Source organism: Nicotiana tabacum, chromosome 8 (assembly GCF_000715075.1).
Source record: "Nicotiana tabacum cultivar K326 chromosome 8, ASM71507v2, whole genome shotgun sequence".
Taxonomy (NCBI): Eukaryota; Viridiplantae; Streptophyta; class Magnoliopsida; order Solanales; family Solanaceae; genus Nicotiana; species Nicotiana tabacum.
This window is the reverse complement of record NC_134087.1, coordinates 68,352,560-68,369,219: the sequence shown is the minus strand read 5'-3', so window position 1 is coordinate 68,369,219 and position 16,660 is coordinate 68,352,560. Positions and strand designations below refer to the sequence as shown.

At 39.2% G+C, this 16,660-nt stretch overlaps 2 protein-coding genes across 2 annotated transcripts; one reads left to right on the top strand and one right to left on the bottom strand.

Annotated features, from left to right (window-relative positions):
• The first annotated feature begins 7,013 nt into the window (after nucleotides 1-7,013).
• LOC107821119 (protein CDC73 homolog) lies at nucleotides 7,014-12,195 on the top strand. Its single transcript, XM_016647528.2, has 4 exons — nucleotides 7,014-8,108; nucleotides 8,310-8,392; nucleotides 9,948-10,055; nucleotides 11,933-12,195. The coding sequence occupies exons 1-3, from the start codon at nucleotides 7,097-7,099 to the stop codon at nucleotides 10,035-10,037; spliced, it is 1,185 nt and encodes a 394-aa protein (XP_016503014.2). The 5' UTR covers nucleotides 7,014-7,096; the 3' UTR covers nucleotides 10,038-10,055; nucleotides 11,933-12,195.
• A 2,149-nt stretch (nucleotides 12,196-14,344) lies between these two features.
• On the bottom strand, nucleotides 14,345-15,906 carry LOC107821122 (non-specific lipid transfer protein GPI-anchored 5-like). The gene is made up of 3 exons (XM_016647530.2): nucleotides 15,450-15,906; nucleotides 14,944-15,044; nucleotides 14,345-14,507 (listed from the first exon to the last, which is right to left on the bottom strand). The coding sequence occupies exons 1-3, from the start codon at nucleotides 15,769-15,771 to the stop codon at nucleotides 14,460-14,462; spliced, it is 471 nt and encodes a 156-aa protein (XP_016503016.1). The 5' UTR covers nucleotides 15,772-15,906; the 3' UTR covers nucleotides 14,345-14,459.
• Between the last annotated feature and the right edge of the window lie 754 nt (nucleotides 15,907-16,660).

Below are 16,660 nucleotides of genomic sequence, written 5' to 3'. Positions count from 1 at the left end.
TGAGTAAAATTTGACCTCGTTCGAATTCATAACGGGTTGTAATTTGACCTCACTCAAATTTACGCCCTTGCAGCACCCGGCCATCACCAAGTGAGTAAAATTCGACCTCGTTCGAATTCATCATGGGTTGTAATTCGAACTCGCTCGAATTTACGCCCTTGCGACCCCAAGCCATCACTAAGTGAGTAAAATTTGACCTCGTTTGAATTCATAACGGGTTGTAATTCGACCTCACTCGAATTTACGCCCCTTGCGGCCCCCGACTATCACCAAGTGAGTAAAATTCGACCTTGTTCGAATTCATAATGGGTTGTAATTCGACCTCGCTCGAATTTATGCCTTTGCGGCCCCCGAACATCACCAAGTAAAGGCAAAATTCGACCTCGTTCGAATTCATCACGGATCATAATTCGGCCTCGTTCGAATTTACACCCTTATGGTTCTCGGTCGTTGCCAAGCGAAGGCAAAATTTGACCTTGTTCAAATTCATCACGAGTCACAATTCGACCTCATTCAAATTTACACCCTTATGGCCCTCGACCGCCGTCAAGTGAAGTCAAAGTTCGACCTCGTTCGAACCCATAACGGATTACAATTTGACCTCATTTAAATTTACTCCCTTACGCCCCCAAACATCGCCAAGTGTAAGTAAAGTTTGACCTCGCTCGAATCTACAAGTCAAATGACTTCGCCCAAATTGGCAAGTCAGAATTTGACCTCGCTCGAATTAACAAGTCAAATGACTTCGCCCAAATTGACAAGTCAGAATTCGACATCGCTCGAATTAACAAGTCAAAAGTGACTTCGCTCAAACTGGCAAGACAAAATTCGACCTTGATCGAATTAACAAGTACAAACTAACTTTGCTCAAATTTTCTAGATGAAATTCGACCTTGCTCGTATTAACAAAGTCATGTTCAAATTAGCGGGTCGAATTCGATCCCGCTCAAATCAACTACTAAAAATTAGGGACTCATCACGGGAGAATCTGAAGATCTTTTTGAAAAAGATGAATGAAAATGAAAAATGATAGAAGAAAGTCAGAAATATGCAGCTAGAGGCAAACCATCTTATTCAGAAGATATACATATGTAACAACGTCTTGCAAAAGGCCAAGAGCGGGCCCCCGTAGAAAGAAAAACAAACAACAACAAAAGAACAAAAAAAACTAAGTACAAAAGCTGCAAAAAACTTCACTCGGCATCATCCGCACCGCCGTCCTCTCTAGCATTGTCATCATCAGAAGGAAGCCCATCTTCAATCTCGGCACCCTCACCGGCCTCCGCTGTCGTAGGGTCATAGTCGCAGGTGAGATGAGCCTCGCGTGCCTTAACTCAAACATCTTTAAAAGCGACCTCAGGAACGCTCCCCACCTCCCACAAACCCTTATATATATCTTGCTGGGCCTCAGGATAGACCCATAGCTCGTACAAATGGCGGGGGACAGCAGCAGAGGTAGATTCTTGAGGAGGACCCTAAGCCAACAGCTGAGCATTCTTGGCCTTGAGAGCCACGACTTGGTCTCCCAGGTTTGAGGCATCCCGCTCGAGCTCACGGATTCGCTCCTCAAGCCTTGCCTCTTTCAGTGTAGCCATCACCCTCTCGGCTTCCCGCTTAGACCTGAGGATGCGGATAGTGTCTTCCAGCACCGCTACCCTCGCCAAAGCAACCACCTGGGCTCTTTCGGCCCTCTCCAACTCGGCCACCTTCCTTTCCAGCTTAGTTACCTTTTTATGTCCACTCTGCACTCAGATCGCCAACTCTAGTGGCATTCTGCTCAAGCTCAGCTCGCAAAGATAAAACCTTCGCCTAAAGGTCCTCACATTCTGCCACAGCCCCTTTGCCCAATTCGAGCTCCTCATCTTTGGCCCTAAGCAGCCCAACAAGCTCGCTATATCTGCAGATAGACCAAATCATATCCTCATCCCTCTTCTCCAATTCCTCCCTAAGGGATTGAGCGTTACCACCCATCCTAAGCCACGCGTGCATCTCACGGCACCTGTCGCGATATCGACGATACTTGGTAGCCATTTTTAGAAAGACATCGGCCCGCGTCTCAGCCCGACGAGCACTCTCGGTCTCCAGCATGTAAGTCTAAAAGAAAGAAGAATAATTAGCGGAAGCAAATGGCACAAAACAACGATAATATCAAAGGGAAACTCACCCTCAAGGCCATCTCGGCCACGTCGTGTGACAGATTGTAATCACTAATCTCTCAAAGAGACCTGCTTTCGGCGGCAAAGCACAGAAGGTCAAATTGGGGCACCAAGTCCACCGTGTCCTCCAACAAGTTAAAGTCTAATGGAATTTTGAGCACACAAGAAGGACCTTACGCCCTCACATCAACCTTGGTAAAACCTTTCTCTAACATCTTCATATACTCAGGATCAATGTCGGAATCGGATTTGTAATCATCTACCACCACGCCCTTCAACCTCTCATTAGCCGAAGAAGGAGCGCGACCCTGCCGAGTCGATGATGGACCGCTCAGAACAATCACATCTCCGAACTCTGGCCCCCTGCCATGGCAGCCTTTTCCACGACCATAACTAGCGTCGCCTCTACACCCAGGCCAGTATCACCGCCAACTTCAGATACCACCAAAGTAGGGTTGCCCCCGAGGATGTTTCAACCAAAGATACCCCCTATGACAACCTCCGCCTCTTTAACGGTGCCTCTTCACCACTGTTACGAGAAGGTTCGTCCGTTGAACAGATTGTAGGAACCGGAGTGTCCGACCAAGGAGCAACCTCCGAACAAACAAGTTCAGTCGCAGACGTGGTCCGCCGAGTAACCAAACTTTGGATGCCCTCATCCACAGTTGCCATTGGAACGGGCCGGACAGAGGAAGCCGGCTAGCTGAAGGCTAGCGTAGGAGCCCTCGCCTTTCTCACTCCTCGTCGACCTGCCAATAAGAAGAGATTCGACCAAACAAAGATATAAGGTAAAAGAAGATATAGAGCAAAGGACAAAGCAACTAAGACTGAAACGAGCCGACTCACTAGCGGAAGGCTTGCGCCCAAACCTCTCATGGAAAGGTGCCCATTCGCAAATTCCGATCATGTGGGGAGGGATCGAGCTCACCCACTCGCGAATATTAGCAACTAGTAGATGAGGTACTCTCTCGGCTGCAGAAAAAACAAAAACAAACACTCGATGAGGTCATTAAAGGGAGACGACCAACAACCATCTTAAGAAAAAATGTATAAGGTAAAAATAAAGGAAGACATACAGGCGAAATTCCACGTCTCAGGAAACCCCGTCGGGTTCGATACCACGTGCTCTGTTCGAGCGTAGAAGAAGTTCTCCCAAAAGCGGCAATTTGCCTTGTCATCCATCTTCACCACCAAACCCTTGGTTCCTCGGTGACGCCTGTGAATCAACGTGCCCCTATGAAAATGGGGGACAAAGAGGTGAAACATGCATTGTAAAGAAATTCCTCAATCGGCCATCTCCGTGTACTTGATGAGCATAAGGAAGAGCTTGTATACGTACGGTGAGAGTTGAGTCGGACACACCTCATAGAAGCAGCAGAAGTCCACTGCCAAGGAAGGAAGGGGAAACATGTATCTGATGATAAATGGATACGGATAAAATGTGTAGTAGCCCAGACGGTGTATATGCACTATATCTTGATCCACCGGAACCAGTTCAATATGATCAGGGATCCCCCATTTGGCTTTGAACGTCGTGATTGCTGCAACATCCACCAAAGAAAAAATAGGTTCCGGCTCACCTCAACAAGGCTATTGAAGTCAATCCTCGCCTTCTCTGGGTAGGAAATCACCTCATCTACCGTCGGAAAACCCTCGTCCTCCGCCAGATCCACTCCCTCTTCGAGTAGGGGTATATCATTTTCCAGGTTCGGAGCACCAATGGCTCTATCAGGGTTGGAAGATACACTAGCCATCTCTTCTTTGGTTGCAAAAATCGGGGATAATAAAAGAAAAAGGTGGAGGCCACAAGAATTTTTAACAGAAAGGGAAATGTGAGAAACTGAAGGAGAAGAAGAAAACTGTGAAAGTCTCTCTTGAGCAATTGGGAAATATAGCATTCGAATGCAAGATTTTCCCCTATTTATAAGGATATAAGTATCTTGAGCGGGAAAACAAAACGCCGCCATTTTTGAAAACGGAAAGGGCACGGGAAACATGTAATGCATAGGAAACGTAAGCAGTTTTAATGACATTCTAAACTGACGTAACGATCTGATGCAGCTCTCAAAATGTCACATCATTACCTCTCCATGAGGTACTCGCCCATCGCCCAAAGTATTCAGATTTCTCACAACTCACGAATCGACTGAGTCTGCCTATCGAGCTCGCCAAGAGACAACCTCAATAGGTAGAGGGACTAATTGTATGGGTCGAAATCTGACCAAACAAGAATTTACACGAAGAGGGATGATAGCATCATTTGGGTTGAAGTCGTATTCATGCCACGCTATAGTGACGAGCACCTCGGTTAAGGCCGAGGTCGTGTATTCAGAATGTTTGAACGGTGAATTGGATGTTATGGCATTTCAGAGGATCAATCAGTAATATAGTCCAATAGCTTAGGTACTATGGCTAATGACCGTTGGGTAAATGAGGATATCTAGTATATAATTTAAGTGAGAAGAAGAAAGGGGGTTGAAAACAAACTCACATAGAGAGATATTATCAGAGAGGAAGGATCTCCATCTCTCTCCTCGTTAAAGAGAAAGAAGTACGGAAGCTCAGATCTTCAGTATACAACGTTAGTCCCATCACATCAAATGTATGGAGGTCAATCTTGTTAAAGATTGGTGACCATCTTTATCTATGTATTCTTCATTATTGTTCAATATTATGAAGAATCGCCATCCTCTTTGCATATCACGGGATTCAATTATTGCCATGGTTAAATTTCATGCTTAGCTATGCTTGTTTGGTCTTATCTTCTACCTCAAATCTAGGATAAATTATCTTTAGCTAGGATTTACCTCAACTCTTCCTATTTAATTAATTTACGAAAAGACTTAACGTTTTTCAGTCAAACAAGAGTACTCAACAATATGTAATTTTCTTTTTGTCCTCATATAACATATCTTGCCTGAAAGAACCCTTGATATATCTTAATGCGAACTACTTCATTCTATTGACTAACCATGCCTAGCATCAGATTAGTAGCCTGTTTGGCCGAGCTTCTCCAACTTAGAAGCAATTTTTTTTTAAAAAAAAAAAAATATTTTTTTCAAAGTTGAAGTGTTTGCCCAAGCTTTTGGAAGAAAAAAAGTACTTTTGAGGAGAAGCAAAAGCAGTTTTGGAGAAGCAGTAGCAGTTTTGAAAAGCACTTTTGAGAAAAATACACTTAAAACACTCTTTAAAAGTTTGGCTAAACAGTTTGCTACTTAGAAGCGTTTTCAAATTAATTAGCCAAACACAAATCGATTATCACCAAAAGTACTTTTTTTTAAAAGCACTTTTGGAAAAATCACTTCTCAAAATAAGTTGATTTTAGAAGCTTGGCCAAACATGCTATAAATATCCTTGTGTGATGGTGTGATATTTGAGGGGTGAGCTTGCCTACCAATCTTTCCATATTGGCATGGGCTAGTTAGCAGTTAGAGTCTTCCATTGTCGTGCAACAAGTTGAATCTTCAGGTTGACAAGAGTATCAATGTGTCTACAACTCAAATATAATATATCCATTTTTTTCAGATATTTCAAAATTGGAGTACTTCACTGTTTAACCCAAAAAATAGTTTTCAAGGTCAAAACAATAATTTTATATGACGGGCCCACAAGCAACCGATTCAATCCGAAAGATATAAATTTTTGTTAATGCAACGTGATAGAGAAGTAAAAAATAAATTCAATGACAGATAATATAATAAAAATAAAGCAAAGAAGAAATTTTTTTTTATTGAATGATCCTTGATAGGATAATGAGTCGAACAAAGCTTGAAGGGCCGAACTATGACTAACTTGGGAGCAATATGCTATAAATTACAATGTATAGAATTGTAGATAAGAAAATTAGATTCCCCTGATGGTGGTAAAAGTATGTCTATTTATAGGGCTAAATCTAAGTAACTATTCTCTTTGAATTATGGGTCCATTATGAGCATTTACTCAATCCATCTATTACTTTTGGAAGACTTGTATCAGCTGTGTAAATGCTGGAATTCCGTAATTGATGTCAATCCCGTACCTGTTGAGTCAATCTCGTGCCTGTTGAGTCAATCTTGTAATTGATTGCCTTGTTCTGACCGTTACAATCATTTATTGCATTTATTGTACGTTACATAATTGATTTGTAACTGATGGTGTAATGATGGTAAATCCCATATAATTCGGGATTAATTGATTCTTTCCTCATTTGTAGTTACAAGATATTCTCCCGTACCTGATCCAAACTATTTTATGATGATCAATTCCGAGGCTAACAGGCACGGTACGAGTATGTTCGGTCCCGAGGGTGTTTCACATATCATCTTTACATGTCATTTTTCACTTTTCTCCAAACTTTGCTGACACGTGTAACCATTTCATAGATCCACGTGGCGAGTCTATTTTTCACTAATACATTCAGTGAAATGATAATACCGCTCGTAGACCTTAATACCTAAAGACATTTAATTTTACCCATATTGTCACGTGGAAGTATATAGTAATTCAGAAAGCCAATTCAAATCTAATTCATCTTGTCCACTTTAATTGATTTTTTAAACTTTTTTTATGGTTCATAATATTTAATTTTTTCAAATATAAAGAAGGAATTAATTTTTTTTTTCAAAGTTGCCCTTAGAGTAAAGAGCCTAGGAGTATTTGTTGAATTTTTAATGAAAAATTAAGATTAATATGGTCAATTTATTGTTAAAATATGAATTCTTAATATGTGTGAAAATAACTAAAAATTAATTAAAGTGGAGAGGAGGAATTACTTTTTTTCCTTTTTTTTTTCGTCATTAAAAATTCTACTTGTGGGGGGGGGGGGGGGGGGGGGGCTCTAATTTGGCCACATGTTCTTAGCTCGTCAGCTTTGAACAACAGAACATGTTCAACAGTGGACACACGCTAATAAGCCTCGTAAGTTCAGTCCAACAGTGAAACAAAACTTGACAATCACTCCCATGGATCCCCTAACCCTCCTCCGGGAGTACACGATCCGAAACGAGCTCCATAAAATCGTCCGCATCGGCGATGACTACCGTTTCGGCAACGACTACTCTTTCCCCTGCACCATTGAAACCGCTTACCGCTCTAAGCACGTGCAAGCGAATCGCTACACTCTCGAAACCCTAATCAACTTCATCACCAATCACCACCTCAAACACACTGATTACATCCAGCAATCACGCTCCCTTCGTATCCCCGCTGTCACTCTCCCTGATCGTAAACCCCTCCTCGATTATCTCACCGGGAAAACTGCCTCGTCCGACTCCATTGAATTCCTCAAATTCCCTCAGCCCAATGAAACTACGGTTCCTGTTTCTGTTTCTGCTGCTAGTCTTGGTAACGATGAGAATTTTTTAACGGATGTTAGGGTTTTGGAAAATCGAAACCCGATTGAGCTGATTAGAGCTGTAGAGAAGCCTTTGAAGGATAGGGAGTCGATTTTGATGTGTAAGAACCGGGATTTTTACAGTGTTTTTACGGCAGCGTTGCGTAGAGATGAGGAGCGGCAGCGGGCAGAGTCTTTGCAGAGGAAATACGGTTTGGTAGCGAAGAATCGGATAGAGAGAGGGGGTTTTGGCGGTGGTGATGAATTAGGGTATGATGGTGGGCCGAAGGCGAAAATGCATTTGAAGGGAAGCAAGATAGGGGAGGGTGTGCCGATTATTTTGGTTCCCAGTGCGTTTTCGACTTTGATTACTATTTATAATGTGAAGGAGTTTTTGGAGGATGGGTTCTTTATACCAACTGATGTGAAATTGAAGCAGATGAAGGGGACGAAACCTGATTGTATAACGGTGCAGAAGAAGTTTAGTAGGGATAGGGTAGTTACGGCCTATGAGGTGAGGGATAAGCCTTCTGCATTGAAGGCGGAGGATTGGGATCGTGTGGTGGCTGTTTTCGTGTTGGGGAAAGAATGGCAGTTCAAAGATTGGCCCTTTAAGAATCATGTTGAGATCTTTAACAAGAGTAAGTTTTGAATGATTATGTGCAGCTGAATTATTGCCAAATTGTTTGCGAAATGATGATAGATTCTTGCAACAGTAGTTCTGAAATGGATCAGAATAGTAAGACTAAAAAGTAGCGATTGTTTTGGGGTTAATTTTCGCTTAGAATCTAAAGTTAAATTTTATACTTAATGCAATATCCATTTCCTGCCCTTTATTGCAGTTGTAGGATTTTTCTTGCGTTTTGAGGATGATAGCGTGGAGTCAGCGAAGACCGCAAAGCAGTGGAATGTCAAGATTATTTCGGTTAGCACATTAATGATTGTTCATTTAGTCCTTATCCTTAAAACTGTCAATTATATGCTATGACGACAATTTGCCTTTTATTTTGTATGGTTGTTATGTGATCACGCCCAACTATACCTTAAAAAAAGGACTAAGCGCTCGCTGCAAATATAATCCGGTTTACAAGTTCGGAGTCGAATCCCACAGAGAACTAAGGCTTAGCTGCAGATGTTCAATATTGCCAAGAAGACAAGCTTGAACAATTCCTAAGTTATAAATATTAAGATACTTATGTATAACTAATTAACTAACAAATTAAAATAGAAAATTAACAACTAAAGATACTAAGGGTTGAAGACAAGATTAAAGAGGTCTAGAGTTATGATTTGTCCAATTGTCGGAATCCTTCCCGCTATGCCTTCTATAATTTCACCTAAGTATTCTCTACCGATCGTGAGTACTTCGGGTGTCATAATTCTCTTCCGAGCAACTACCACAATTTACTAGACATATTCTTCCGAACTATGCTAGCTGACACTAATTCACTGTTCACTAAGATCGCACCAAGGTTTCGTTATTCCTAATCCCACCTTTAAAGTTCCTCACATATGTCAGGAGTGATGTTGTTCAACAACTACCTAAATATGTACCCTTTTCCAAGCAATACATACTAAATAGGCATAGTCAATTGATGGCCATTCAATCAACAACAATAAACACGTAGTTGAACAAGTAGAGAAATCCAACGGCTCAATTATATAAAAACATAACAAGAATTTATCCTACAAAAGGTTCTACTCAAAACTCTAGATAACAAATTAGCTATTCATAATAGTATGCATAACTACAATCCTAGAATTCATAACCGATAATGGAAATAGGAAGAAGGAAGTGAAAAACTCGTAGAAGAATTCCCCGCCTTGCTCTTAGTATGTTCTTGCCTCCTTAGGTCGAATCCCAGTCTCTCCTCAAAAGTGGTGTTTAATGACTATTTATATGTGTAGGGAAAAGGCCTAGACGAAATAACCAAGTCCAAAACCAAATAGGAGACAAAATAGGCATGAAATCCGGAACACCCTCGCGACAGACCGCGCGTCGCGAGGCAAAACGCGCGGCGAACCTTGCTGCACCCCTCGCGTCGCGAGGCAAAACGCCAGGAAATGGTCTTGCTTCGCCTGCTCTAACGCGAGCTTGTACCCTGGCGTCGGCTGCTGCTGCTTCACTTACCAAGTTGCTGCCTAACTTCTTTCTCCTTTCTCCTTTCTCGTTTCTTACTTTTCAAATTCTTTTGTCAATTGTCTTTCTTTGTCTTCTTTTATAATACTCAACTTCAATCATTGTCCCATAATTAAATAATCATAAATCATTTTTGTAGTGTATAAAATACACATAAAATCTTTAGTTCGCTCCCAATTTCATCTCCAAAGTACCTATACATAAAATAGACTCAATTAAGAACAAATATAGTATAGTTTAGCATTAAAACACCTAAATGCAAGATAAGTAATGCATTAAAAATATATAATTATAGTCAAACATTATTATGTCTTACCAATATTGCCAATTGAATTTGCAGATAAGTAAAAACAAACGCCACCAGGACAGAGCTGCAGCACTTGAGGTGTGGGAGAAACTTGAAGAATTTATGAGGTCTCGCTCACATTGATGCATGTTGAGGCTCTAGGTAGACAACTTGCTATATGCTGCATTCCCTTTTATGGCTCTCTTTTTATTATTGCAACAATAACTTGATTAACCTAATTTTTTCAAATTTGAGAAGCTAAATGTTTGGTATTTTGCTTCCTTTGAATATTGTGGTTATATTTATCAGGTTGACAGTTTGAGTCTAAGGAGGTTTTGATGCTCTAAAATGCTATTAAACTCTTTCAAATAGTTATGCTGGTTTTGAATAGCTGACTGTGTATTATTAGTATCTTCAAATTAAAGGTGTTTGGGACTTTGTATTTTTTTCTCAGTCATTTCCATACAGTAGGAAATTAACTATCTGATTTCTGGTAAGCCATATTTACCTTGCGGCATGTGCTGATTTCAGTCAGGTCCAAATGTATCATTGGCCTCTTTGTCATCTGAAACGATTCTTGTTTCCTAATCAACGGAGATAAATATAAGAGTTACTTTTTAATGGAGCATGATTGATTTAGAGGATTCCTGTAGTCAGACGCTTACTAGTTTGGGATTGAGAATTGGCCGTAGTAGTTTCCGGCATGTAAAAGAGCGGTCTCACCTGGACATCATTTTGACTTTATTGTTACATTGCATTCTAGGTCTTTAATGGGTGAGACTTGATTGATGAATTATTACAATTTGGCACCACCGAGAGGGAACATGCTGCTATTGAGGCCTTAGCCTAGATCTTAAGGTTGAGGTCGCGAGAATAATAAATATTACGTCAGAGCTGTAGAAATATGGCTTTCTTTCGTCAAACTTGCATATTCCCTTTCCTCCGCCTGTATGTGAGTAGGTTCGTGTACGTTCCACCCATTGTTGCCATGAGTAGTACTGTTGTTTTTCTGGGGTAAAAAAGGACAGTCATGGTGCTATAGCTCCAGTTATTCTCTTCTTTGATTTATGCCATTTCTCATTCAGAAATTGGAGGTTCTGTTGCAAGTTACTCTGATATTTTGGGTGAAGTGAAATGTTCTTTCTTAGCTCTCCTCAATGCGTACTTTGTGGTTTTATGCTCTACTTCCTGTAAATTCTCAAACATTTTAAAAGAATATACACTTGAAAAAAATGTCATTTTTACATATGAACCAAGTAAGAATCAGTTTTACTGGCTTTAGATGAATCTTTGCTTATTTGGCGAGTTCTGATAGTGCCATAATACTGTCATTTAAGTTTTGTTTAAACTGTAGTAGGTTTAGTTTGGAATAAGCTACTTTTTGCCTACTTAAGTGAAGGAAAACTTACCTGGTGGATGATAAGATTGGGCCAGGGATATTTATCAGAAAAAGGGGTGAGGGCGGTGAGGATGCAATTCATTTGATTTATTGCATGAATAAAACATGGATGGAATTCCTCTTCTCGTTTTTTATTTTTTTGTGAAGGAAATGTTTCATGGAATGTAGTTTATGTTTCTGGTTAGTATGGTAAATGTCCAGCAAGGATAGGGACTCCCATATATGGAGAATTGGTCATAACCATGGTTATAGGTGACGGAGGAAGCATGAAAGTCTAATTTTCCTGTTTCCCCTACCATTTCCAATAAGAGATTGAATAAGATGTGACATCTTTTCGTCTGCGTCCACCGTTTTACCCCTGTTAGTCATGACCAACAAAAAGATTCTGTCACGTCACTCTGCTGCTAGTTCCAGCGCAGAGGAGTGAGTTGTGACATTAGTGCCAAAGTTTAATCTGTAAAAGTAGATTGTTACAGGAATTCGTGGGACTTTTCCTGTGTTTAAGAGTAATGCAGAATTAAGCTGCTTCATAGTTATTTTTTTTGTTTTTCTTTTGTAGTACAACAATTTAAAGGTTAAGTATATTTTGTAACACTAGAATGCTTCAAGTAACATGATATCTTGATCTTGGTTGCACCAGGTGAAATTAGATGACAAGTGGCCTACAAAACTGGACAGTGAAGACTTCTGTTAGACTTGTGAGCCTATAATGGAAATACAGTTTCGTCAGATGAATATCCTCCTTTGTAGGTTTGACGAGGTCTTCTATTGGGGTATATACACCCTTTGTTGTAGATGTGTGAATCCTGTGTAGGCATACCTTTCTTGTAGGCCAACAAAAATTATTTTGCTAGTTTTTTTCTGTAAATTTATTAATTTCTTTGAATGTGAAGCTTTTTTTTTTGGGTGTTTGCAATTTATTTATTCTCGAAAGATTAGTTAAACAGTAGACTATTCACCTGAATGGATCCAACTAATGCGCACCAAAGATTATAGAATATTATTAGCAATATTGCTGGATGAAAGAATATGCAATACAATGGCGAATTAGCCTGGTAGAAAGCTGATTGCTGATATGAGCTAATGTTTAAAAAGTAAAAGCACTCTTCCGTAACAGACAGGTTAGCTAACCATCAAGAGTACAATAGATAAAATACATTGGAAGTCTACGGCAGGTAACAATAGTCAGGCCATGTTGATAATTGAAGCATAAGAGGCAATAAAGAGAAAGCATAAAGAAAGAGGCGCTGCCATATTGGTTGAAGTTGCATCGTTGGAACCGCCTTGTGATGGCGGTACTGAATTAGAACCGTGTCCTGTCAACATAGTTGATGGCATTATGTCAAGCATTTTGTAAAACCAAAATTTTACTTTCTTGAAGTAGTGGCAGAATTAAAAAAAAGAAAAAAAACGTAGCGTAGCTAGTGCATAGAGAATTTGGTGGTCCAGCAGGAGAGACCAACTGTTCTTAGGGAGCAGTGTCAGGATTGTATGCTTCAGAGGTTTAAGTTTTATGGGTTCAATCTGTAAAAATTTTAGCGTTAAACTCCTTGTATTTTTAAAGTTATGGGTTCATATTGCTATGCATTGCAATATTAATGAATTTTTACACATAAATTTATGCTCCGCGCCAAGAATTAAGGACTGGGTTCAGTAGAACCCGGTACCTATGCCTTGCATCTGCCTCTGATGCTTTGTGTGTTAATAAGTTAAATGCGGGGATTTTAGAATGAAGCTTCTTCTTACCATTGCAGCGGCTAGCAGGTGGAGTCTGAACTTTGCAAGCAGTAGTGAGGGCCGAAGCCTGAGTCTGGTTAATGTTTGGTTAATGTTGGAGTCACCCCCATTGAGGACCTGACACAAGCATTCTGGTTTCTTATCAACCACAGTGCTAAGCTGCGTGCAGCAACCTGAGAATTGCGGCGAGGAGTTCCATGTGATGTAGGTCATGCAAGGTACCATGCTGACCAATACGTTCGTGCAGTCATCGCTTTCTTGAGCAGTTACTCCTGCCCAGATCATCGCCAACACAATCAAGACTGCTCCCCTTTCATTCCTTTGACTTGCCATTCCTTTGATACTCAGGAAACCTCGGAGAAATGACGAGAAAAGTGTTTTCTATCTAGGAAAAGTTGATCACGTAATCTTGATCGAGAAAAACTGTGCGCTTGGTCTATATAGGAAAAAGGAGGTGGAAGACACGAAGAGTACTCAAAGAACATATTTTGGTATTATCTACCATTAAAGAAAACAGGTTTTCACAGATAGACGTTGATATTCGTTTTGATATTTTATATAGGAATTACTAGGTAGAAGAGGACAAGTGGTTAGTTATATGGCTGATCAACTTAGGCCAACACTCTGTACCATGATTTGTTTGGTGGTAATAGAAAAACCTAAGGATTCTGCCCAAAGGCGAAGACCTTCAAGAACAAAGTGTAAATCTATCACATGCTTCTAACTTCTGACTCTATCCACAATTTTCTTCAAACTTTTAGCGGAAACAGTAAATTAGACTTGGGCTAGGAGATCTCAAAAATATGCTGGTCTTTCCACTTCAAGATATATAATTGTAATTTAGTTCATTAACTTTTCAAGTGATATTTGCCACGTAAGTGAATTTATTTATGCATTGAAAGGGAAAACCTAGGGAATCTGTAAATTATATGATAACATCTTCATCTTTGGACAACTCTTTTTATTGGTCCTTTTTCTTAAAATTTAAATTTAATTTTCACAGCTTGAGCCATGATTCACTTCTTTTTCTCCTGAAGAAAATTTATTGCTTCTTTTCGAGACTATTTTTTAATTTTTTTTAGGTGCTAGTATTTCCTAATTATCGGCATGCCTAAATTCCTACCAATATTTATGAGTTACAGACAGTAAATTCGTGAATGTGCTTCTTGAATATAAAGCAGAAGGTCAAACTGAAACTTTACAAATGTTCACAAACTTTTGGAGTTCATTGCATTGCTAGGACAGTAGAATATAGAGAGAACTGGCAAATTGAGAAGGATGCACAATACACTATAATATAAAATCACTTCACAACATAACATGACATTACATAAATACATTACTTCTTTGGAACTCCTAAATGAAACTCAGAAACTTCAGCATAGAAACCATGAAATGAGAGAAGGCTCCAACAATTTGAAGAGGGAGATTTAAGGGGCTTCCACCATAGGTACTGCTGGTCCCTGTTGTCTTCGAGCCTGCTCAATTCATCGATAAGTAATTAAGATGTCATAAATAGACAATCATAGATAATTAGTAGTTTAGTAATATGACCTCACAAATGTACAATCAAATTTATGTGGATATATGCTTAATTAACAGTTGTAACTCGTGAATTACTATAATTGATCTTCGCTATTTTTCATTTCTTCTATTTACTGTCTGCTTCCTAGCTAATAATATTAGTACTTTAATTTAAAACAAATATCATAACTTATCATATATTTGCTCTTGATTAGGACATGAACTATGCTAAAAGGGTTACATACTCTGGTGAAATTACACCCACAATCTATATATAGTTGCAGATCTTTCGACCTGAGTTGTTGTAAATTGCTTCAACTTTGTAGACTTAGGTTAATGAATTGGTCTTAGTACTCTGGTACGTGAGTGCAATGTTCATGACTTAATTACCTTAAAACGATGAACCAGTTTAAGAATCCTCTGTTCCGTGGGAAGTACTGAACCCTCTGGCGAACCCATTGGCATTGGAGACATTGCCGGTCCATTACCAGCTGTATCAAATACTATTATTAGCAGACAAATTAATTATGCATCAATAGAGAAAATATTGAATGAAGGTAATCCATAAACACTTTGTAGTACAGGTGCAATATGCATACCGACTTATAGTCTGGATAGCGCATGTCTCAAAATCATGTTAATTTACTACCTTCGTTAGTGTTGATTGAGCATAAAGTTTAAGAAAGAAACACTTTTGACTCTTATCAAAAGTATTGACATTTCTATGTCATTAAGGGTAAAATGAGAAGTTAAAAGTTGAAAAACTTCCAAATATAAAAATGTATCCTTTTTGTTGGAATATACTAAAAAAGAAAGATGAGAGTGCATGCGATATAAAATGAAATAGATGGAGTACTAGCTAATAGCCTAATACTAGTATTTCGTAAATTACTTACCATAACATCTACTAACAGGAGGAGTTTGCAGCTTGCATGCACCAGGCAGTGCAAGCGCAAGAGTTTGATTAATTTGGACGCCCAACGACGAACCACCTCCATTAGCAATGGTGCAAAGGCACCTGGGCTGCGACTGCAGCACGCCAGAGAGGGCGGAACAGCAAGAGCTGGACGGTGTTTTTGAACTTCCAGTGACATAGCTAAGGCATGAATACATGCTAAAGAACGCGTTCATGCAGCTGGATTGAGCCATTGCTCCTGTTGAAATGATGCTCACTATTGCAGCTAAAGCCATGCAAATTTTCATCCCTCTCGATCCCATCTTTTGGTCTTGCGACAGATATGTTTATAATTAATTTTTGCTCACAACAACTAGGGGAAAACCAAAGAAATATTAGACTAGCTAGTTGCTTTGCTTCTTAATTTGGTGGAGTGGGGGGCTGGAGATTTATATATACATTCTGCTAGGGGTGATTATTTGTCTTCTGATTACAGAAGGGAATACATTGGTAACTAATAAAGATTCATGAGGTAAGATTTCCAATAACGTGTCATTAATTCGGTGTCATTAACCCGTTAGTATAAGCACTGGCTGATGACCTAACTCCTAAGTAATGGAGTAGATAACTTTGTTGACTTATTATGTTGTTATATATCAATCTCTTTTTCATTTGGGGCGTCCGATAATAAAAATATTAGGACTATCTGAGGCAGGAAATTACTATGTCGATAAGAATTTATAAAAAATATGATCTGGAAAAATGCAATGTAGGAAAAGAGAGGTATATATATGTATGAAGCAGTATATATAGATAATCTATGTATTTGAAACATATTCGATAGTAGAGAATTCATTCAGCAGCAACCTTTTCCATTTACCTGCATGCTAAGAGTAAAAATCAGGTTCAAAGTAGTTAAAGGACCAAATATATAGCAGAATTTCACTTTTTAGTTGATTATTCCTCTGACTTTTTACTAGACTTCAGTTCAAAAAAGAAAAAACAAGAAAGGAATTAATACATCTAACTGATAAAAACATACTATATATAAATAAAACTATTCCCTCTTGTCCATTTTAATAGATTTTTTTTTTATTGTTTTTACATATTAAGGAATCCACCTTTTCACATTAATTAATAATAAAATTGATCATATTATCCTTTACTATGCCTCTTTAATTTGTTCATTAGAGATATAATAGATACTCCGAA

Excerpts from the sequence above, each read along its gene's own strand:
- LOC107821119 (XM_016647528.2), top strand. The coding sequence starts at position 7,097 with ATGGATCCCCTAACCCTCCTCCGGGAGTACACGATCCGAAACGAGCTC. Across the intron at positions 8,109-8,309 it reads TGTTGAGATCTTTAACAAGA|TTGTAGGATTTTTCTTGCGT; the intron begins GTAAGTTTTGAA and ends CCTTTATTGCAG. Across the intron at positions 8,393-9,947 it reads GGAATGTCAAGATTATTTCG|ATAAGTAAAAACAAACGCCA; the intron begins GTTAGCACATTA and ends TTGAATTTGCAG.
- LOC107821122 (XM_016647530.2), bottom strand. The coding sequence starts at position 15,771 with ATGGGATCGAGAGGGATGAAAATTTGCATGGCTTTAGCTGCAATAGTG. Across the intron at positions 15,045-15,449 it reads TCCTGTTAGTAGATGTTATG|CTGGTAATGGACCGGCAATG; the intron begins GTAAGTAATTTA and ends TATTTGATACAG. Across the intron at positions 14,508-14,943 it reads AACTGGTTCATCGTTTTAAG|GCTCGAAGACAACAGGGACC; the intron begins GTAATTAAGTCA and ends TGAATTGAGCAG.